The sequence below is a fragment of the Schistocerca nitens genome, chromosome 6 (genome assembly GCF_023898315.1).
Source record: "Schistocerca nitens isolate TAMUIC-IGC-003100 chromosome 6, iqSchNite1.1, whole genome shotgun sequence".
NCBI classification, from domain to species: Eukaryota; Metazoa; Arthropoda; class Insecta; order Orthoptera; family Acrididae; genus Schistocerca; species Schistocerca nitens.
Window position 1 is genome coordinate 152486630 of NC_064619.1, and position 24077 is coordinate 152510706.

At 42.7% G+C, this 24077-nt stretch overlaps 1 protein-coding gene across 3 annotated transcripts in view; it reads right to left on the reverse strand.

Moving 5' to 3' along the window:
- The window catches only part of LOC126262911 (endophilin-B1), a 257034-nt gene extending 233195 nt beyond the window's left edge, over positions 1–23839 (reverse strand). Inside the window, exons 1-2 of one of the 3 annotated variants that reach the window (XM_049959818.1) lie at positions 23588–23839; positions 23323–23464 (exon numbers count right to left, since the gene is read on the reverse strand). In XM_049959818.1, coding sequence (XP_049815775.1) covers positions 23323–23464; positions 23588–23656 — 211 coding nt within the window. In that variant the 5' untranslated portion in view covers positions 23657–23839. The remainder of the gene's footprint in view (positions 1–23322; positions 23465–23587) is intronic. The other 2 variants (XM_049959819.1, XM_049959820.1) reach the window with 2 other exon arrangements.
- Positions 23840–24077: the final 238 nt, after the last annotated feature.

A 24077-nucleotide genomic window follows, 5' to 3' on the forward strand; every position in this document is an offset into this window, starting at 1 on the left:
TCTCAGATACGCTAAACACTATGTCAGCCATCCTTGCATTTGTTCAATAATTGAAAGGGGGAATGGTGCTACAGTCCTCTACCATAAACGAGTTTTTGAAAGCTAGGTTTAGAATTTCGGCCTTCTGTTTATGACCATCAGTTACATTACCCCTACTGTCAGCAAGAGAAGGTATTTAATTATTTGTAGCATTCATAGATTTTATGTACGACCAAAATTATTTGGGGTTATTTTTAGAATCTGCAGATAAAATATTGCTTTCAAATTCGTTACAAGAATCTCTCATTGTCCTTCTGACAGCTGCTTTCAATTCACATAATTTCTGTTTGTCAGCGGGGCAGTGACTACGTTTAAAACGACTGTGCATAATTCTTTGCTTTCTCAGCAACTTCCTAATATGTTTGTTGTATCAAGGTGGATACTTTCCCTCCCCTATATTTTTGCTAGGCACATACTTCTCTGACACATGGTGGACAATACCTTCAAATTCCGACCAAAGACACTAAATATCTTTGTGTCCTGCGGTGAATGCTTGGAGCTGACTATGAAGATATGCATTAATGACTACTTTGCTTTCTGAAACAAGAAAACTCTACGCTGTTTCTTTGGTTTTTTTGCAACTTCCACTGACATAGAAGCCACAATGGCATTAGGGTCGCTAATGCCTTCTTCTAGATTAACTTCCTCAAAAAAGATCAGGTCTGTTTGTCGCCATGGTATCTAATATTTTCCCATCTAGAGTTGGTTTTTTAACCAATTGTTCAAGGTTGTATGTTGAGAGCGCTCCGAGAATAACTTCACACGAATCTTTGCGTCTGCCCCCTGTGATAAACGTGTAATTTTCCCAGTCAATGGATGCCAGATTAAAGTCTCCATCTATAACTAATGGATAATTTGGATATTTACATCCTATGTACTCAAGACTTTCCCTGAAATGCTCTGCGATGTTTGTTGCGGATGTTGGTGGTCTATAAAAACATCCTAATACAATGGCCAATCCTTGTCTGAATGACAGCTTTATCCAGACTATTTCACAGCCCGACCCAGTATCTATATCAACTGCGTTTAAACGGCTTTTAACTGCAATGAGCACACCACCTCCCATAGCATCAGCCCTATCCTTCCTAAACGTTGTCCAATCCGAGTTCAAAATTTCACTGCTTTTTATGTCTGGTTTCAACCAGCTTTCGGTACCTAATACAATATTGGCACTGCTAGTGTATTTCAGAGAGTAACTCTGGGATCTTGCTGCAGACACTTCGACAATTTACTAACATGAGATTAAGCATATTTAAATCCTTTGGAATGACCTGTTTAAGCAAACTACCAATTTTTACAGTTGGCACACCCACATCAGTGACATGAATTGGTAATTTTTCAGGCCAACAGTTTGTTTCCCGTGGGGAGGAACCTAATCTAAAAAAAAAACATGTACACACCACAAGTACTGTGCTACCCATATAGCTGCTTCCTGTGTGTAGTGCACCCCTGATCTATCGAGGGGGTGTCCTACAACCTTCCACCCCATAGCGTAGGTCGAGCTCCATGGAGCGAGGTGTAGCATGACTAGCACTGTAAGTGTGAGATGGAAAAATGCAGGGCTTTCGACTAACAACCACCTTGCAAGTGACAGGATAAGGTATTTTTCCTTCACTCTGATCTTCTAAACAGTCCACTCATTGAGATACGTGGGACACTAATGGGAAGCGGCTGCATGGTCGCCCTTACAATTGATACAGCGGGGAGGAGGAGGTGGGTAATCACCCTCAAGTAACACATTTAACCGTGTTTTGACAGGACCCACAAATGTGGGTAATAACGTTGACACTCATAGCAACATATTGGTTTCAGAATTTACAGTCAAATTGTGATGACTTCATAGCCAGCATTTATGTTTAATTGAAGCAATACTCAATCAAATGTGAGAAAAAGAGTGTGTAGGCACCAAGTTTGCATCAACCTGTTTCATTACCCAATGGACTGCAGTGATGCCTTGATCAGACAGATAATGTTAGATTTCTCCTTCGGTCAGACTATCAAGGAGCTGCGTGTAAATAACACCAGGAAAGAATTCCACACACGATGGGCCTCGAATGTGGAGGGGCAAAGCTGTAAGCAGTTGTTGGACTTAAAACTCACAATTGGTCCCCAGAAATAAAGTCTAATTATGTAAGGGAGAGCAGGATTTCACAGGGCCTGCCTGCAATTGCATCAAAACCTTTCTGAGTAATAAACGGATTAACTGTTGCAAAAGAATTGCCTCCTTCCGTACATGACACCAAGGCACAGCTGGGAGAGTTGTTGAATCTTTAGCCTCATTCCATTTACATTTATTGGAGGTAGACTGAGATGAATGATTGGTTCATTGTGGGGGAAAAAAACGCCCATGATTGCAGTGTATCCGATGGCATTCTGCTTCTGGCAGGGAGCTCCCTAAGAGGGGGGGCTCACTCATCTTAGGTGATTGCTCACACCTCAGGTCATACCTCCAGAACACCATACAAAGGGATCACTTGGCAATTGGGAAGGTAACAGCTCAAGCAATCACCCCTCCCTGGGCTGGGTCTGTATCAGGAAGTATATGCAAACCCTACCTGTCGACCCAGGTCTGGGAACTACGCGTTACACAGTCACCTGTTACATGTCAGACATGTGGGTCAGCCTACAGGAGCACACAAGAAGGAAGAACAAACAAAGAGATGTCACACACCCAGGAGGAGGAAGGGCAAGAGATGGAGAATGAAGAAAGAAGGAAAAAATAGACAAAGGACTGTCCCGATGCTTCAGAACGCATTCCTGAAAATACCCAATAAGGAAGGGGAGAAAGAATACAGGAGGATAGTCATGCAGCACAGAAAGGGAAGTGATGCTGCAAAGACTTGGGCCTCTTGCTAGCCAAGCACAAACTGACCAAAGAGTCATGAGCTCACAAGGCTTATAACAGTTTTGGGACAGCACATGGGAAGTGCAATCAAAGAGCAACAGGAATTTAATTTTGCAGGCTTGATACACCCAATTTTCAAAAGTTTATAATTTTGGTACATATGTTTCTGATATATGTTTGCATTTTCAGCTGTTTAGAATATTTAGTTTATTGTTGGCCCTTGAAAAGGTTTCAAAAAAGATGGATCAAATATTTTAGCTTTAAATTTTGCTTGAAAAATGGAATAAAGTGCAGAACTGTCACTTTTGGTGAACCTACCAGGAGTAAGACAAGAGTTTACGAGTGGTATGTTTCAAAGAGCGCCTCTACAAGGCAGATTAAGATGACCTCCCTGGACAACCTTGCACATCAATTAGTGATGATAATGTGAAAGAAGGAAAGAAAATGGTTCTAGAAAGTGGCTGAATCACCAACAGACTGCTTGCAGATGATGTTGGCATATTCTTTGGCTCATGCCAAGCAACTTTATCAGATGTTTTGGGTATGAGATGTGAAGCAGCAAAGTTTGTTCCAAAACTGTTGAATTTTGATTAAAAATGATGTCGCATAGACATTGCTGAGGAATTTCTGAATGAAGCTGGGAATGATCCAAAACTTCTAAAGAAGTTTATAGCAGGTGAAGAAACATGGGTATTTGGGTTTGATATCGAAACCAATCAGCAAGTTTGATCATATGTGACGGTTTTTCTCAATGTTTTCTTCGATTACAAACGGATAGTGCATCATGAGTTTCTGCCTTATGATCATTCAGTCAATTAGAAATACTACCTGGAAGTCCTTCACTTAAAACTTCCGGGCTGATAGGCCATGGTCGATGTATAAAACACTCCCCTGACGTTTCGTCTCCGCCTGTGGGAAACATCCTCCGTGGTAAAGTGGCAAACTGCAAAGAGAATTCGAGGAAACACTGATTATATAGGCAGTACAGACGGCACCACAGTCCATCACATCACGTCTGCTATGAGACTGTCACTGGTAATGCCAACATTTTCAATTGAAAGTAATGTATCGTCACACTTCCGGTGCAACGCTGACATCCAAGTTTTATCCACTTTAACACCTTTGTCTTTCTGTTAAAATTACTACAGTGCTTACTAATCTTGGTAGCCTCTATACATGCGTGCACAATAATGCGAGATTTTAGATATGACACTCGTCTCGCTGAATTTTATTTCATGATTACCTTCCCAGTAAACATGTTCTGCTACGGCCGATTTAGCCATGTGACCCAGGCAGCAATTCCTCTTATGTTCAACAAGATGGGTTTTCATGCTTTTCTTTGTGGTACCACAACTACAAGGAATTTTATATACCCCAGTATAGCCAAAGGGTGTCATGCATCTTTTGCAGATCTTAAATATTCTTTTATTTTCCTGGTTGGTCTGAAAATAGTTTCCACCCTATACTGCTTAACACTTTCCCAAAGCAATCTGTGACCTTACTAATAAATTGAAGAAAAACCTTGCCATTGGGCGACTGTTGTTCGTTGTTACTCCTGATTCTCTGCCTAGAGCAAAGTGCTCAATCTATATCCTTGCTAGAATAGCCACTCTTCACGAAAGCTGACTGTAGATGTTCAATCTCATCTTTAAATAAACAGATTAACAAATTTTGTTCGCCCTGTCCATCAAAGTTTTTATCACACCCCTTTTTTGTCTAGGGTGATGGTCTGAATCTTTATGCACATAATGATCAGTATGTGTGGCCTTTCTATACACCTTACGGCCCAACGTTCCATTCTGGATGTAATTAGGATGGAAACTGCTAGGATTTTCTGTACATGGAAACCACCTAACAGTAATTTGTCGCAGGCACAAAGGAAGGCGCTGAGGGATATAAATCTAGAAACATTTTTGTTCTTAATGCAGATAAGGGTAATGCCATGCCATATTTAACAGTGAGGACTATCATGGAAAGATCAATGATATTTCGGTTCCCACCAATTACAAAAAACTTCAGAAGGATCAGACTGTGAAGTTTTTAAAAATGACCAATCGACCAGTGAACGGGTCTTCATTCTCCTCCGATGATAAGAAGCTGCTTTGTAAAACAGAAGTGGACCCACATAGACTTTATGGATTACCCAAAGTGCATAAACCCGAGGTTCCGTTGAGGCCAATTGTCAGTGCTAAGCGTAACTTAGAAGCGTAACTTAGAAGCGTAACTTAGAAGCGTAACTTAGAAGCGTAACTTAGAAGCGTAACTTAGAAGCGTAACTTAGAAGCGTAACTTAGAAGCGTAACTTAGAAGCGTAACTTAGAAGCGTAACTTAGAAGCGTAACTTAGAAGCGTAACTTAGAAGCGTAACTTAGAAGCGTAACTTAGAAGCGTAACTTAGAAGCGTAACTTAGAAGCGTAACTTAGAAGCGTAACTTAGAAGCGTAACTTAGAAGCGTAACTTAGAAGCGTAACTTAGAAGCGTAACTTAGAAGCGTAACTTAGAAGCGTAACTTAGAAGCGTAACTTAGAAGCGTAACTTAGAAGCGTAACTTAGAAGCGTAACTTAGAAGCGTAACTTAGAAGCGTAACTTAGAAGCGTAACTTAGAAGCGTAACTTAGAAGCGTAACTTAGAAGCGTAACTTAGAAGCGTAACTTAGAAGCGTAACTTAGAAGCGTAACTTAGAAGCGTAACTTAGAAGCGTAACTTAGAAGCGTAACTTAGAAGCGTAACTTAGAAGCGTAACTTAGAAGCGTAACTTAGAAGCGTAACTTAGAAGCGTAACTTAGAAGCGTAACTTAGAAGCGTAACTTAGAAGCGTAACTTAGAAGCGTAACTTAGAAGCGTAACTTAGAAGCGTAACTTAGAAGCGTAACTTAGAAGCGTAACTTAGAAGCGTAACTTAGAAGCGTAACTTAGAAGCGTAACTTAGAAGCGTAACTTAGAAGCGTAACTTAGAAGCGTAACTTAGAAGCGTAACTTAGAAGCGTAACTTAGAAGCGTAACTTAGAAGCGTAACTTAGAAGCGTAACTTAGAAGCGTAACTTAGAAGCGTAACTTAGAAGCGTAACTTAGAAGCGTAACTTAGAAGCGTAACTTAGAAGCGTAACTTAGAAGCGTAACTTAGAAGCGTAACTTAGAAGCGTAACTTAGAAGCGTAACTTAGAAGCGTAACTTAGAAGCGTAACTTAGAAGCGTAACTTAGAAGCGTAACTTAGAAGCGTAACTTAGAAGCGTAACTTAGAAGCGTAACTTAGAAGCGTAACTTAGAAGCGTAACTTAGAAGCGTAACTTAGAAGCGTAACTTAGAAGCGTAACTTAGAAGCGTAACTTAGAAGCGTAACTTAGAAGCGTAACTTAGAAGCGTAACTTAGAAGCGTAACTTAGAAGCGTAACTTAGAAGCGTAACTTAGAAGCGTAACTTAGAAGCGTAACTTAGAAGCGTAACTTAGAAGCGTAACTTAGAAGCGTAACTTAGAAGCGTAACTTAGAAGCGTAACTTAGAAGCGTAACTTAGAAGCGTAACTTAGAAGCGTAACTTAGAAGCGTAACTTAGAAGCGTAACTTAGAAGCGTAACTTAGAAGCGTAACTTAGAAGCGTAACTTAGAAGCGTAACTTAGAAGCGTAACTTAGAAGCGTAACTTAGAAGCGTAACTTAGAAGCGTAACTTAGAAGCGTAACTTAGAAGCGTAACTTAGAAGCGTAACTTAGAAGCGTAACTTAGAAGCGTAACTTAGAAGCGTAACTTAGAAGCGTAACTTAGAAGCGTAACTTAGAAGCGTAACTTAGAAGCGTAACTGAGCCAAACACTCGGCGAAGTAAGGAACCAGAAAAAGAAATGTCGGGTACGGCTTTTCTGCCATACATTCCCAGAGTGACGGACAGAATCGGCCGTATATAGCGCAAACATGGCGTAAAGACGATCTTCAAACCGACAAGGAAGATCAAAGAGTGTCTTAGATCGGCGAAGGAGAAAAGAGACCCACTTTCAATGTCGGGAATATACCGCATACCATGCACATGCGGAAAAGTTTATGTCGGGATGACTGGACGATCCATTAACACCAGGATCAAGGAGCATAAGCGACATTGCAGGTTGGGGCAGGTGGAGAAATCGGCCGTGGCAGAACACGCACTGAATGAGACCGACCACGTAATGAAATTCGCCGACAAGGAAGTTCTGGCTGTAGAGAACCACTATCACACGCGCTTGTTCAGAGAAGCTGTAGAAATACAAAAACACGCGAACAGTTTGAACAAGAAAGAGGAAAGCCTTAAGGTCAACGGATCCTGGCTTCCCGTACTGCAGCGAACGACCGTCGCAGGTAGCAAGAGGACAACCGCACCGGAAATGACCGCGGAGAAGCCCTCGGTCGGTGGCGCGCCAGGTACATATAGTCTGCGCCCGCGAGCTCGGCTCCAGTTCACCACCGGCAATGGAGGGTGAAGCTTTGACAATGCCAGCCACTCGTGCTGGCAAAACGTCAGAAAAATCATTAGATGAACGTCGGCCGAAGAACCCGAGAGAAGCCAATAGGCAGTTTGTCAATTTATAGTTATTTACCATGATTCTGGTAAATGAAGCTACCTTATGCTTAGCGCATATTTTTCCTACCAATATTGAGACATTATTCCGACACTGCCTCACAACAACTTACTTTCAATAGAATGGTGACTTTTATGAACAGACTGATGTGTTTTTTTTTTTTTTTTTTTTTTTTTTTTTTTTTTTTTTTTTTTTTGGTGGGGTTTAAGGGCGCTCAACTACTGAGGTCATTAGGGCCCAGTCACTGTTGTTAGAGCACATGGAATCTAGTAAAACTCAAGGGGAGGGGGGGGACACCAGAAAGACCTGACAAAGACGTAGATAAAATAAATAAAAAGGTTATATGTATTTGGACAAGCCAGTCAAAGTTATAAAACGCACAACACGAGCAGCTGCTCGAGCGTCATCAGCTAAAATATCCGGCAAAGTAGATGGCAGGGACAGGACAACACGAGATTGACTAAAGCGGGGACACGACAATAAAACATGGCGCACTGTTAATGCCTGACCACAAGGGCACTGCGGGGCTGGGTCACCGAGGGGAGCAGGTAGCGGTGGCTCAACCGGCAATGCCCAATCCGCAACCTGGTCAGAAGGACCTCCTCTCGCCGAGATGGTCGGGAGGAGGTTGTCCAAGCAGTTGGGAGCGGTTTTACTGCCCGGAGCTTGTTTCCTTGGAGGGATGACCAAGCATCCCACCACAACGACACAAGCCTCTTACAAACATCCCCACGAACGTCAGATGACTGGACACAATGGGAGGCTAGCCGAGGCAGGGGGACTGCAGCCTTGGCTGCAGCATCCGCAGCCTCATTCCCAGGTACTCCTACATGTCCGGGAACCCACAGAAAGCTGACAGGAGAACCATTATCAGCGAAAGAATGGAGGGACTGCTGTATCCGTTGAACCAACGGATGGACCGGATAGGGAGCTCCAAGGCTCTGAAGAGCACTGAGTGAGTCAGAGCAGAGTACATACGATGAATGGCAGTGGTGGCGGGCATGCTGAACGGCCTGATGGAGAGCAAAAAGCTCAGCCGTAAAGCTGGAACATTGGTCGAGGAGCCGGTATTTAAAGGTGGCGGCCCCGACGACAAAGGCACAGCCGACACCATCGTCAGTTTTGGAGCCATCGGTGTAAATAAAAGTATGACCGGCAAGTCGAGCACGAAGTTCGACAAACCGTGAGCAATACACTGCAGCTGGAGTACCCTCCTTCGGGAGTGAGCTGAGGTCGAGATAAATATGAACCGGAGCCTGGAGCCAAGGTGGTGTCGGGCTCTCACCCTCTCTGAAGGTGGTAGGGAGGGCAAAATCCAATTGTCGAAGCAGGCGACGGAAGCGGACTCGGGGGGGGGGGGGGGGGGGCAGCAGGGCAGACACATACAACCCGTACTGACTGTCGAGAGAATCGGCGAAGAAGGACTGGTAAGAGGGGTGGTCGGGCATAGACAACAGCCGGCAGGCATACTGACACAGCAGTACGTAGCGCCGGTAGGTCAATGGTAATTCGGCAGCTTCAGCATAAAGACTCTCGACAGGACTAGTGTAGAAGGCTCCGGTCGCAAGACGTATCCCCCGTTGGTGGATGGAGTTGAGACGGCGTAAGAGGGATGGCCGAGCAGACGAAGCTCCCAGAATCCAGCTTCGATCGGACTATGGACCGATACAAGCGAAGCAGGACAGTGCGATCCGCTCCCCAAGATGAACCACTAAGAACTCTGAGGACATTAAGGGAACGTGTACAACAGGCCGCCAAATAAGAGACATGCGGAGACCAACACAGTTTCCTGTCCAACGTGAGCCCTAGAAACTTAGTTGTTTCCACGAATGGGAGAACAACGGGACCAAGATGTAAGGATGGCGGAAGGAACGCTTTATATCGCCAAAAGTTGATACAAACCGTCTTCTCTTCAGAGAACCGGAAGCCATTTGCCACGCTCCATGAGTATAGGCTGTCTAGACAACGCTGAAGGCAGTGCTCCAGGAGGCATGTTCTCTGGGCACTGCAGTAGATAGCGAAGTCATCGACAAAGAGAGAGCCTGAGACATTAGGCGGAATGCAATCCATAATTGGATTGATTGCGATGGCAAAAAGGGCTACGCTCAAGACGGAGCCCTGAGGCACTCCGTTCTCCTGGAGGAAGACGTTGGACAATACGGAACCCACACGTACCCTAAACTTTCGATCCATTAAAAAGGAATCAATAAAAAGGGGCAGGCGACCGCGTAGGCCCTACCTGTGCATAGTGCGGAGGATACCTCCTCTCCAACAGGTACCATAAGCCTTCTCCAAATCAAAGAACACGGCTACCATTTGGCGCCTTCGCAAAAAGTTGTTCATGATGAATGTCGACAAGGTCACTAGGTGGTCAACAGCGGAGCGGCGGCGACGAAAGCCGCATTGGACATTGGTAAGTAGCCGTCGAGATTCAAGAATCCAAACTAACCGAGCATGAACCATGCGCTCCATCACCTTACAGACACAGCTTGTAAGAGAAATGGGGCGGTAACTAGAAAGAAGGTGTCTATCCTTCCCGGGTTTGGGTATAGGAACAACGACGGCATCACGCCAACGCATGGGGACCTGACCTTCGGTCCAGACGCGATTGTAGGTACGAAGAAGAAAGCTTTTGCCCGCCGGAGAAAGGTGTGCCAGCATCTGAACGTGAATGGCATCTGGCCCCGGAGCAGAGGACCGGGACAGTGCAAGCACACGTTCGAGTTCCTGCATAGTAAAGGGGGCATTATAAGTTTCCAGATTCAGTGAGTGGAAGGAAGGTCACCGAGCCTATTCTGCCTCTTTCCTGGGAAGGAAGGCAGGGTGGTAATGGGCGGAGCTTGAAACCTCCGCGAAAAACCGGCCGAAGGCGTTGGAGACAGCCACAGGATCAACGAGGACCTCATTACCTGAGGTCAGGCCAGGTACCGAGGAGTGGGTCTTAATGCCCGACAGACGGCGCAGGCCACCCCAGACGACAGAAGAGGGAGTAAAACTGTTAAAGGAGCTGGTGAAAGAGGCCCAACAAGCTTTTTTGCTGTCTTTGATGACTCTACGGCATTGCGCTCTGAGTTGTTTGTATCCAATACAATTCGCCAACGTAGGATGGCAGCGAAAGGTGCGTAAAGCACGTCGTTGAGCACGGATAGCGTCTCTACAAGCCTCGTTCCACCAGGGGACGGAAACGCGACGTGAAGAAGAGGTAGTACGAGGAATGGAACGTTCGGCAGCATTGATGATAACAGCCGTGAGGTATTCGACCTGACTGTCACAACTGAGAAAACCGTGGTCCGGAAAGGTTGCCAGGGAGGACTAAAGTCCCCAATCAGCTTTCGGTATGTTCCAGCGCGAAGGACGTGGGGATGGGGTGTGCATCATGTCAGCCCGACTAACAGCAGATGACGGTGGAGTGTAGATGGTACAAACTGAAAAAGTAAAAGCGGAAAGAGTAATACGGACAGCTATTGCTTGGAGTGGGGTGGTCAATGGGATGGGATGGTAATAGACTTCGTCCCGAACGAGCAACATGACCCCACCATGAGCTGGGATACCGTCCACAGGGGTGAGGTCATACCGCTCCGAGGTATAGTGGGTAAAGGCAATACGGTCAGTCGGGCGCAACTTGGTTTCCTGGAGACCAAGGACGAGCGGACAGTGCAGGCGGAGGAGCAGTTGTAATTCCTCCCGATTAGATTGAATACCTCTTATGTTCCAATGTAACAAGGCCATCGCTAGTCAAAAAAAAGAGGGGGAACGAGACGGAAGAGCTGGTCACCTCGACGGCCGCGGAGGGCCAGGTTTCGAGGGAACAACGCTACAACCGGCGGGAGGCGTATCCTGTTCCATCGAGTCGTCGCCTGCTGCGACCGCTGTCCCTGGTGGTGTAGGAGGGGCAGCATCATTTGCCGATGAGAGGCCAGCTGAGCGCCTGGCAGCAGAGCGTCCCGGCGAAACTGAGGAGGCCGGGAGCAGCGACTCACGGATGGAGCGTCAGACGAAATGCGCCGGGGTGGAGAGGGGGATAGAGACTACTTCTTGGAGGCCTTCTTAGAAGTCCGAGGAGGCACAGGGGTGGTGGGCTGGACCTGAAGAAGGTCCTCACGCGCGGGGTCCGTTTTGGAACACCGGACCTCGGAAGCTGGGGTCCGGAACGTTTCCCCGATAGATGCCTGAGAAAAGGATCGCTTCTCAGGCGGCGGGTGGGGGGGAGGAGGAATGGTGGCCCCTGGGGCAGAGGGGGCGGGGGCCACGGGGGAGGAGGATTTGGAAGGGAGGGATTTGGGAGGCGGAGGGGGGACAGGATAGGGGTGAGGATACCGCAGAAGGAGGGGACACAACTGAGGCAAACGAAGTGGACAACGGCACGGTATGGAGGCGGTCATACTTCTTCCTGGCCTCAGAATAAGAGAGCCGATCCAAAGTTTTGAGTTCTTGTATCTTCTTCTCCTTCTGATATGCAGGGTAGTCTGAGGATCTAGGCGAGTGGATGCCAGGACAATTAACGCACCGAGGTGGTGGGGTGCAAGTATGTTCCTCACAAAGAGGACGTCAACAATCGCCACAAAGGGGCTCAGCCTCACACCGTGACGACATGTGCCCAAAGCGCAAACACCGAAAACAGCGCATAGGAGGCAGGACGTAAGGTCGCATGTCGCACCGGTAGCACATCACCTTTACCTTCTCCGGGAGAAGGTAAACCTCGAAGGCGAGGATAAAGGCCCCAGTGTCGATGCGACGGTCTTTGGGGCCGCGCTGGACACGCCGGATGAAATGCACGCCTCGGCGCTCCAGGTTGGCCCTGAGCTCCTCATCAGATTGCAGCAAGAGGTCCCGATGAAAAATAACCCCCTGCGTCCTATTTAGTGCCAGATGCGGGACAATGGACACTGGGATATCCCCTAGGCGGTCGCACGCCTGGAGCGCCGCCGACTGTGTGGCGGAGGTGGTCTTTATAAGAACGGACCCCGAACGCATTTTGCTGAGAGCCTCGATTTCCCCGAAGATTTCCTCAATGTGCTGAACAAAGAACATGGGCTTGGAGGTGGCGAACGTCCCCCCCATCGGTTCGAGAACAGACCAAATAGCGGGGAAAGTACTTCGCCCCAAGCCGGCGGGCCTGTCCCTCCTCCCAGGGAGTGGCCAAGGGGGAAAGGGCAGGAGAACCAGAACTAGAGACAGTACCTTTCCTTTTGAAAGACTCGGCCGCAGAGCGACCTGATACGTGTTGACGTTTCATCTGCGAAACGTCCGCCCCGATACCACCCACTCCGACCAGGGGCTCTCCCCACGGGTGCCACCCAGCCTCAGCAAGGGCCACCTGGCAGGATGACCGTTGCCGGGAGTCCTGATGCCCCAAGGAGACGGGCATCTACTCTTTGGCCGACGTGGGGAGTGTGCAGCTCAGGTATCGGCAGTACGATCCCTGTGTTGTCAGGGGGCTACAACCTAGAGGGTACATGACGACCCCACCACAACAGGCTGGCTACCGTGCTAGATTTCTGGTGCCATGGAAAGTCCATCATGATCGTAGGTGCAGATGGGGATGCACTATGGGCGTAACTTGTACAACCCATTAGGCGTTTAGGCCCAATTTGAGGAATAGTGGGTATGGTTACAACGCTGGCACAATGCTGAGTGCCAAGGTCTTAGTGCACTGAGGACCAGTGGTACACCATGTAAGGCGTCCTTCCCCAAAAGGCTCTTACTTCTGTAGAATTTTGAAAAATGGAGGTCAAACCCCAAGGGGGACCATCACATGGAAGGACGAAACGGTTGAAACTCCTTTTAGTCGCCTCTTACGACAGGCAGGAATACCTCGGGCCTATTCTTACCCTGGACCCGCAGGGGGCCAGACTGATGGGGTGGCTATGGGCAGTCCTCCTAGTCCTGCCTTTTGAACAACGGGCATCGCAGACTGCCAGTAAGAGACCAGCCAGATGGTATCGCTATGTCTATGACACGTTCGTAGTATGGACACATGGAGCAGACGAGTTGGATGCCTTCCTGACACATCTAAAGAGCATTAATCTGAAAATCCAATTTACTATGGAGACAAAGAGTAATGGGCAATTGAATTTCCTGGATGTGTCTGTGATTAAACGACAGAACGGAACATTGGGCCATAAGGTGTATAGAAAGGCCACACATACTGATTTTTATCTGCGTAAAGATTCAAACCATGACCATAGACAAAAACTTTGGTAGACAGCACACACAAAATTTGTGAACCTGTTTATTTAAAAGATGAGATTGAACATCTGCAGTCAGCTTTCGTGAAGAATGGCTATTCTAGCAAGGATATAGATCAAGCACTTCGCTCTATGCAGAGAATCAAGAGTAACAATGAAAAACAGTAGCCCAACGGCAAGGTTTTTCCTTCTGTTTATTAGTAAGATCACAGATCTCATTGGGAAAGTGTTAAGCAAGTATGGGGTGGAAACTATTTTCGGACCAATTAGGAAAATAAAAGAATATTTAAGATCCGCAAAAGATGCACGACACCCTTTGGCTACACTGGGGTATATAAAATTCCTTGTAGTTGTAGACAGATGTATATCGGTACCACAAAGAGAAGCATGAACACCCATCCTGTTGAACATATGAGGAATTGTCGCCTGGGTCACACGGATAAATCAGCCATAGCATAACATGTTTACTGGGAAGGTAATCATGAAATAAAATTCAGCGAGACGAGTGTCCTCTCTAAAACCTCTCATTATTATGCGCACATGTATAGAGAGGCTATCAAGGTTGATAAACACCATAATAATTTTAACGGAAAAGACAAAGGTGTTAAACTGGATAAAATTTGGTTTTCAGCATTGCACCGGAAGTGTGACTATCTATTACTTTCAATCGAGAATGTTGGCGTTACCAGAGACAGTCTCATAGCCTATGTCATGTGATTGACAGTGGCGCCCTCTGTACTGCCTATATAATCAGTGTTTCCTCGAGTTCTCTTTGCAGTTTGCCACTTTAACTCAGACAATGTCTCCCGCAGTCAGAGACGAAACGTCAGGGGAGAGTTTTATACATCAACCATGGCCTATCAGCCCGGTAGTTTTAAGTGAAGACAATACCGGCCGTGAAAGCCTACATTGTATTTTATCTGGAAGTTATGAGCCATTTGTGTGAACTAATATGAAGAAAACTGAAAACTGCTCTTGGAACCTGCATTATGATAATGCTACCACTAACACTTCAATGCTTGTTCATGAAGTTTTGGCCATAAACTAAACCGTTACGCTGCCTCAGCCGTCATGTTTGCCAGATATGCACTCTGCGAATTCTTTCTGTTCCCGAGTCTGAACAATACCATGAATTGACAGCATTTTACGGCCGCTGATGAGATAAAACCAGAATTACTGAAGGAACTGAACACCATAGCAAAATGTGAGTTCCCCCTAAGGTAAGTCTTTCCGCTCCCGGGATTGGAATGACTCCTTACCCTCTCCCTTAAAACCCACATCCTTTCGTCTTTCCCTTTCCTTCCCTCTTTCCTGATGAGGCAACAGTTAGTTGTGAAAGCTTGAATTTTGTGTGTGTGTGTGTGTGTGTGTGTGTGTGTGTGTGTGTGTGTGTGTGTGTGTCTATCGACATGCCAGCGCTTTCGTTCGGTAAGTCACATCATCTTAGTTTTTAGATGTATTTTTCCCACGTGGAATGTTTCCCCCCCCCCCCCCCCCCTCTCTCTCTCTCTGCCCAAACTCTTTGTCTTTAAATATGTCTGCTTGTGTCTGTATATGTGTGGATGGATATGTGTGTGTGTGTGTGTGTGTGTGTGTGTGTGTGCGCGCGAGTGTATACCCGTCCTTTTTTCCCCCTAAGGTAAGTCTTTCCGCTCCCGGGATTGGAATGACTCCTTACCCTCTCCCTTAAAACCCACATCCTTTCGTCTTTCCCTCTCCTTCCCTCTTTCCTGATGAGGCAACAGTTTGTTGCGAAAGCTTGAAGTTTGTGTGTATGTTTGTGTGTCTGTCGACCTGCCAGCACTTTCATTTGGTAAGTCACATCATCTTTGTTTTTAGATATATTTTTCCTACGTGGAATGTTTCCCTATATATATATATATATATATATATATATATATATATATAATTTTTTTTTTTGTCGTGGCTCGCAAAGTTAATGCTGATTGCCAAAACCAAGATGTGCATGTTACATTTTACCATCCACCAGTACTGAAGAAATCATTTTAAAAAGTTGAGAGAGATCAAGGTTGGATGCAAGTTAAAAATGTACTGAAGAAACTGTCTCCCCTGCATTTTTAACCTAATGCCTAAATCTGAATAAAAATTTCTCAGATGTTCAATGAACAATGCAACAAGATACTGAAATGTAATCTGTTGGCTCATTTTCAATAAAAAATAATAATTAATCATACACACATTTAAATTGTACAATTGATATACTTTACTCTATTGGGTTCGATTCCCGGCTGGGTCGGAGATTTTCTCCGCTCAGGGACTGGGTGTTGTGTTGTCCTAATCATCATCATTTCATCCCCATCCACGCGCAAGTCGCCGAAGTGGCGTCAAATCGAAAGACTTGCACCAGGCGAACGGTCTACCCGACGGGAGGCCCTCGTCACACGACATTTCATTTCTATCTGCCTAGATATCACAGATGTTAAAGACCATTTTTTACTCATAATTATGTTTTTTCACAACTTCCAAATGAATCTCAACGTTGGAATTTAGCCTATACTGAAATTTGTGAAGTGGTTACCTAACAAAGATATTCCAGGGCAAATAATGAGAAAATTAAGAAATCCATTATTTAAAATATTGTATCTTTGAAATGTAAGGGTCATTCCATGTCAAGTGGCCTAAGAGTCCCCACTCGACCATCTACAATTTTGATGAAATTTTTACAGGATGTACATATAGACCTTACATGAAGCCCTGCCAAATTACAGATTCATAAGTAGTATGGTGGGGCCACTTAGCCACCTTTTCGTAAACGTTTGTTTTTTGACATTGCGACAAATGAATAAATGATCAAGTTTGTTTTACTATTGTTCAGGATCTAAGAGATCTGTCGCACAAACTTTGTGAGCCTGTTCAACTTTTTGGGTACAATAGCTTAGTTATAGTACAAAAGGTGAAACTGTGGTAAATTCATCATAGTGTGCCATCAAAGTGGTTCATAAATCTAGTCGTACCAAATTTTGGCTATACTTTATTGTCTTGTATCTACTGAAAGATTAACTTTCTGAAGCTAATATTTTAGTTATCTGCAGCCTGCCAGCATGTCAAAGCTCTGCAAGTGGCACCCATATTGCTCAAATAATAATTGAGTTATCTGAGCTCACCTTGTCTGATGAGAAAAAGTTGTTTTTACTTTGGAGACAGACCAGTTCAGTGTCAACAATGTAGTTTGGTAACATGCTTCAACAATCAGTCTGAAGCACACTGTTGTGTATTGAAGAGTGTTCAGATGTTGTGTGTGCCTTTTTAAATGATGTAAAGTGTGTTGTCATTACTGGATAAACATATTTTTTCGGTAAGTAAAACTTATTTAAAGGTACGGGGTGATTCTTTAGAAATGTTTATCAGGTTATTTAATTTTTTTTCTGTTGTATTCTCAAGGAAGTTCCCATTATCTATGATGGTTTAATATTTTTCAGTTGGAAATACACACCACTCCTACTTTAATATTGAAACAAATGGCAATTGGAAGCATAAATTTAATTTTAGTGTAATGGATATCAACAAGGTTTCAGTACCATGTGTCATTGGCCTTGCAGATAATTCTGTATGTCATCTGAAAACACACACACATCAACAAGGCTTCACTCCAATCAAAGAATTTTCAGTAGAGCAACAGGAATTAATGAACCAAAGTGAGATATGCCTTACTGAAAATGCACAAATATGCTTTCATCACAAAGCAATACTTGTGTACAAATATTACTTTCAACAGAGGTCTTGTTGTAATCCTTTTGGTGCAAAGAACCATTCCATTAAAAAGGGTTTACAGATTGTCAATGTGGAAACAGCAAAACAATTGCAAGCTGTGACAGAGCAGTGTGAAACCTGGTCAAAAGATCTGTTGAAGTTGCAGAAAACATTTTCTGGCAAAGAATGCAGAAAAATCACAGTCAACTTCAAACCAGTCAAAAGATGAAGCATATCCAGAAGTATCAATGTATTCAAGCCTAACTGCTTTTGAGATCTCCCCTCTAAAATTTCAGAGAGTATCAAAAAGATGTGAAAGGTTACGAAAAATAAGCGAAGTTCAAGAGGCAACTGCGAATAACATTGTTGCTGCTGGAGGATTTTCCCCAAAAGATCTTCAAACACCTAATACAAGCAAGACATGTCCCGAGATCATAAAGATTATAAGCAGCTGATTAAAGAATTGAAAGAGAAGTTGCAATTGTCCAGGCAGCATTAAAAATTGCAAATACTGACATTAGTATCACATAGCTGGACTATAAAAGAGACAATGCAACAATTTGGTGTTTCAGAGAGGATGGTGAAAGCAGCTAGGAAGTTACAGGCAAAAAATGGTTATTAGATCTGCCAACGAACAAATGTGGCAAGAAGATTCAAGGTGGCGTAAAAGAAAGAGTGGTAACATTTTTTTCAGAATGAAGAATTGAGCCGAATTTGTCCACAAAAAGACTGTATCAATTAGAATAGAAGAAAAGAAAGTTTTGATGCAGAAACACCTTCTTCTGAATAATTTGAAAGAAATGTTTGCTGCATATCGACTTCAGCATGGGCCTGGAATTGGATTTTCAAAATTTTGCGAATTGAGGCCAAAATGGTGCATCAATGTGGGTGCAGCAGAAACTCACTCGGTCTGTGTTTGCACTTTACACCAAAATGTGAAACTGATGCTTGCAAGCACTCCAATTAAAGAAGATTATAAGAGTCTGATTGCTGAAACAGTGTGTGACTTTGGATCCAAAGACTGCATGCTTCATCGCTGTGAAATCTGGCTGAGAAAAAAACTACTGGAACAGTTTTTAGAAAGTAGTTTCGAAGACAGTGATCCAGATGACACCATTGAGTTTAAACAGTGAGTGCATACTGATAGAGATACATTAGAAACCAAGCAGATGACCACCAAGGATTTTAATGAAGATCTGATTTCAAAAATTGACAAACATTCCACTCATCACTATGTTGCCAAGCACCTAAAATGCATAAAAGAAAGCTATAAGCCAACTGAACTGATCATATTACTGGACTTTGCTGAACGTTATTCCTTCATAGTCCAGGATGCAGGTCAACGTTTTCAGTGGAATAACAGCCAAGCAACTTAACACCAATTTGTTGTGTACTTCAGAAATAACTGACTACAGCAGCATCAGCTATTGTATAATAGGCGACAGCCTGAAACATGATGCAATCGCTGTACACGCTTTTATAGTGAAATTAATAGAAGATCTAAAGTGTCTCCTTGGAAAAATCACACACATTTACTACTTCAGTGACGTGTCAGCAGCGCAGTACAAAAACTTCAAAAATTTTCAGAATCTCTGCCACCATAAAAATGACTTTGGAATATCACCTGAATGGAAGTATTTTGCCACAAGCCATGGAAAATCTCCATGTGATGGAATTGGAGGAACTGTGAAGCACCTGGCAGCAAGAGCAAGCCTTCAAATACCAACTGAGGACCAGAGTCTGACACCAGCTGATTTGTTTAAATACTGTACAAAGAGTATCAGAGGAATCAAGTTCAATTTTGTTTCAAAAGAAGAAATTGAAACATTAAAAACTGAACAGGAAACATGGTTATAAATGGCTGCACAGTATCAGGAACAAGAGAGAATCACCATTTTGTGCCATTAAATGAAAAGCAAGTTTGTATTAGAAGAGTATCCAATGATACAAATTATTTTGTGGCAAATGTTGACCAAAGTCAAGCAAAAGTTTCATTCAGAAATATTACAGCCTTACAACCAGGCCAACACACTGCCTGTATATATGATGGAAAATAGTGGGTTGGTAATGTGTATGAAGTTTCAGAAGAAGAAAATTATGTTTTAGTCAGTTTCATGCACCCCAATGGACCTGCATATTCATTCTATTGGCTAGCTAGGCAGGATGGTTGTTGGATTCCAAACCAACAAATTTCTGTCATTCCAGCTCCATCAGCAACAAGAATGGGCTGACATTATAGCTTGTTAGAATCAACAGTAATTGCTATTAGTAACAAATTTCAGCAAATGAATTAGCTAATAAGAACTGCAATATTTGTCTTGGGAACCATAAAGAGTACGACTGGTACATTTATTTTTTAATGTAATATAAATGTAAGTTTATTTGGTATGACAAGATTTATGGGCCACTTTGATAGCACACTATGATGAATTTACCATAGTTTGACATTTTGCTTTACAGCTAAGATATTGTACCCAAAAAGTTGAACAGGATCACAAAGTTTCAGCATGACAGGTCTCTTAGATCCTGAGTAATGGTAAATCAAAGTTGATCATTTATTCATTTAAGTTGCAATGTCAAGAAATGTAATGTAATGAAAATATAAGTTTATTTCTTCTTAAATGCAAAGTCTCCAAAATAAAAACAACTTTTTCTGATCAAACAAAGTGAGCTCTTTTCAATGGAGCCGGGAAAAATCAAATTTGAGCAATCCATTTTGAGATATGCCCTTTTGAAAGTGAGCCAAAATTGACTGATTAAATTTTTTAGCACACTTTGAACTTCGATAACTCAGTTGTTATTTGAGCAATCTGGGTGCCACTTGCAGACCTTTATGACATGCTGGCAGGCTGCAGATAACCAAAGTATTAGCTTCAGAAAGTTACTCTTTCACTAGGTACAAGGCAATAAATTATAGCCAAAATTTGGTACGACAAGATTTATGAGCCACTTTGACAGCACACTATGATGAATTTACCACATTTGAACAGGATCATAAAGTTTCAGCATCACAGGTGTCTCAGATCCTGAAAAATGGTAAAACAAAGTTGATTGTTTATTCATTTCAGTCGCAATGTCAAAAATGAGCCTTTATGAAAAGGTGGCTAGTGGCTCCACCATACTACTTATGAAGCTGTAATTTGACAGTGCTTCATGTAAGGTCTATATGTACATCCTGTAAAAATTTCATCAAAATTGTAGATGGTAGAGTGGGGAGCTTGTCTAAATTTAGGCCACTTGACATGGAACAACCCATAAGCTTCTCTCCATTGATACTCAATAAAAAGTAGCTGTACTATAAATTGAAACAAAACAAAAATATTAAGGTTGAGAAGTTACTCCTGCTTTGTTCAAAAATTGAATTTTTAATATGCTACCTATAACTGAGCTATTAAAAATATATTAAGGAATGCATCTGCTAGGCCATACATTAATCTGTAGGCTAGAGACTGCTCAACTAAAAGCTTATTAGGCCTATCTGAAAGTCCTACGGCAACCAATTACTGAATAATTATACAAAAGACAAATGCATGGGTGAAAAAAAATAAATACATAAATAAAAATAATGATGCACTTCTGACCTGACACAAAAATGACCATTTCTCAACAATTAACATTTTTTTAACGATATCATTGAGTCCACTAAACATTAGGGAATTTACCCAGCAAACATCAAATTTTTCTGAGTGCTGGACCACTTGGTATGGATTGACACTATAAGCAAACATGGCACTGAGTGGGGAACTTAGATAGTGGAATGTTTCGATCGAATGTTTCCGTGTAATCATGAAGTATAATACAGGAACATGGAAAAAATTTAAATAGTGTGTGAATTTGACAAAGCACTGAAAGGTCTAATGTGTAACAAGCACCTGGAAGGAAACTACATTCCTCAGAATCACTGAGATCCATTATAGGGAGCCAGCCACAACAAAAGAATTTGAACTGGTATGCACGAGATACAGCAGACAGAGCACCCTCATGCTTCAAGAAGGATGTAAAAATTCCAATTCCTAAGAAGGCAGTTACCGAGAGTTGTGAATATTACCAGACCATCAGTTAAGTAAGTCATGTTTGCACAATAGTGACAATTAACACTTGAGGCAATACTCATCATACACTCACCTTAGAATATAGCCCGAAGAAAGCTACAATTATAGCATTTGTTGATTTAAAGAAAGCATTTGACAATGTTGACAAATACTGTGTGAAATTCTGAAGGTAGCAAGAACGAAAAGTTATCTACAACTAATATAAAAGCCAAACTGCGGTTATGGTAGCTGAATATGAAAAGACAGCAGTAGTTAAGAAGGGAGTGAGACAGTGTTGTAACATATCCTCTAGGTTGTTCAGTGTGTACATACAGCAAGATAAGAAAGAAACAAACAAGAAATCTGGAAAAGGAAGTTAGTATGGAGAGAAGAAATAAAAACTTTGACCTTTGGCGACTACATTGTAATTATATCAGACTGTTTGACATGTTCAATACTACTACACTACATGGCCAATGATCAAGTAAATAAATAAATAGAAATGGACACTAAGGAGCAGTTGAACAAAATGGGTTGTGTCTTGCAAAAGTTTATAAAATTAATATCCATAAAAACAGAATGACAACAATGGAGTGCAGTCAAATTAAATCAGGTGATACCAAAGGAATTCACTTAGGATATTAAGACCCTAGAACTATTAGACAAATTTTGCTATTTATCCATCAAAATAATTGGCACAGGCAAAAGACAGAAAAGAATATAGAATGCAAACTGGTAACAGCATGGAAAGCTTTTCTGAGAAAGAAAAAATAAATAAATAAATAAATAAACATCTAATATAAATTTTAATGTTAAGGCATCCTTTCTAAAAAGACTGTTGGTAGTGTAGCGTTACATGGAGATCAAACATAAATCTCCAACAATACAGACATTAAAATACAAAGTTTTTAAATGTGGTTATACAGAAGAAACCTAAGGGACTAGATAGAAAGATTACTAATGAAAAGGTAATCAAGTAAAATGAGGAGAGAAATTTATGGGAAAACTTGACTAAAAGAAGAAATCTGTTGATAGAACACATCCTGAGACAGTCAATTTGCTTTCAAATGGTTGTGGGTTACAACAGTTTGCAAAGATGACTAGGCTTTCACAGGATGGACTCTCAATGTGGTAGTGGTCACCCTTCCCCCAGAAAACTTTGTTGTGGTGAGAGTGATCCGTAGCACAGCATGAGGTCTAGCAAATAGATAAAATCACACTCCCTCATTTCAGTCATGCGTGTCACAATCATTTACCATGAAAATAGCCCGTGAGCTTCTGGGAATTAGGTGTAAAAATAGCTTGTTAAAAACAGTCGGATACAAATCATGCCATCTATGATACTATTAGGAGTGTGATGCTCATTAACCTCCTGAGTAATTTTTCAGTCCCTACATTAATACATTGCACCAAATGATTAATCTGAAATTGATTAGGTTGGAGCAGTATGACAATTTTCCCTACCACTATGCCTGGAATCATGCTAAAACTTCACAACTGACTGCAGTGCTAATTATTCCAAATCTTTTTACAGTAGGTTAAGTTCATAACTGACAACAATATGACATGCCATCTGCACTTTGTTTGAAAACACCAAGGATATGCTATTCATACCACCAGAACATTACCATTTAATGACTACTGTCTCCCAATAGCACATCTTGGTTCTATTGAACATTCAGAATTAGTTCGACCGTTTGTCAACTTCAAGTACTGACAGTTTATAAGACGCCACATTTAATATGTTTCCACTGAAAGCGGACATTTGCTCCACCTAATACACATAAGCGAGGATTCCGTATTGACCTTACAGCGCCTATTGACAGAAGACATGATAAATAATGTTAATACTCTGTCTTTGGCACTCCACTGCCTACTAAGAAAATGACATTCGTGAAGGGAGTCAGAACTGCTGTGTTAATGCGACTGCGAGGCTAACATTATGAATCACTTTTCACTCACCTGGGTTTGGTGTAAGTACGGCTTCCGTGTCTCTCAGTATCTTTTCTGTCCATAATTTTGTTGTATCTGACCGCTCGGCTAAATTTTCAAAATGGGCATCTAGTTCTGTCTTTTCAGACGTCCCTAATTTTTCTTCTGTTAACTAGAAAAACGTAAGAACATAATCACGAAAACTGACACTTCAAAAATAAGACAGCAATGCAGTACAAAATCTACAGTACAATTCCGATTCTAAAACTGTTTCTAATATGGGCCTCCAACTGACCTGCACTACACGACTGATTGCTGTTCCTGCGTCCCGAACTAATTTCTTCACGTTGAAGTCCATATCCATCTGTATTTCTGACACTGTACACTTACTTAATGTAAAGTGTAAACTGTGTTGGTCGATGGCTTCAGTTCCCTGTCATGCTTCATCTTTGATTCGCAACTTCGCGTATAACCTCCAAAACGAAGAAAATTCTATACCTAAAGTACGCTGCTCAGTATAATTATGTGATTCTTACTTGTAATGATTTTCCATTGTGCTGCAAAATGCGGCCCAACATCTTTTTTAAAAAAAATTAATATCGATTCTAGGATGTGTGTCTAATTTCTCTGAAAAATCTGTAAATCTCAGTAGTGAAACTCATTGGGTGAATTCATATCACATACTTATTGGCTGGTTCCTGCGCCCGCGACATTTGTTTACCCGGCCATGAATAGCTGTTTTGTTTGGGAAGTTTGTCACGATGGATCTAAAATGTAAAAGCAGG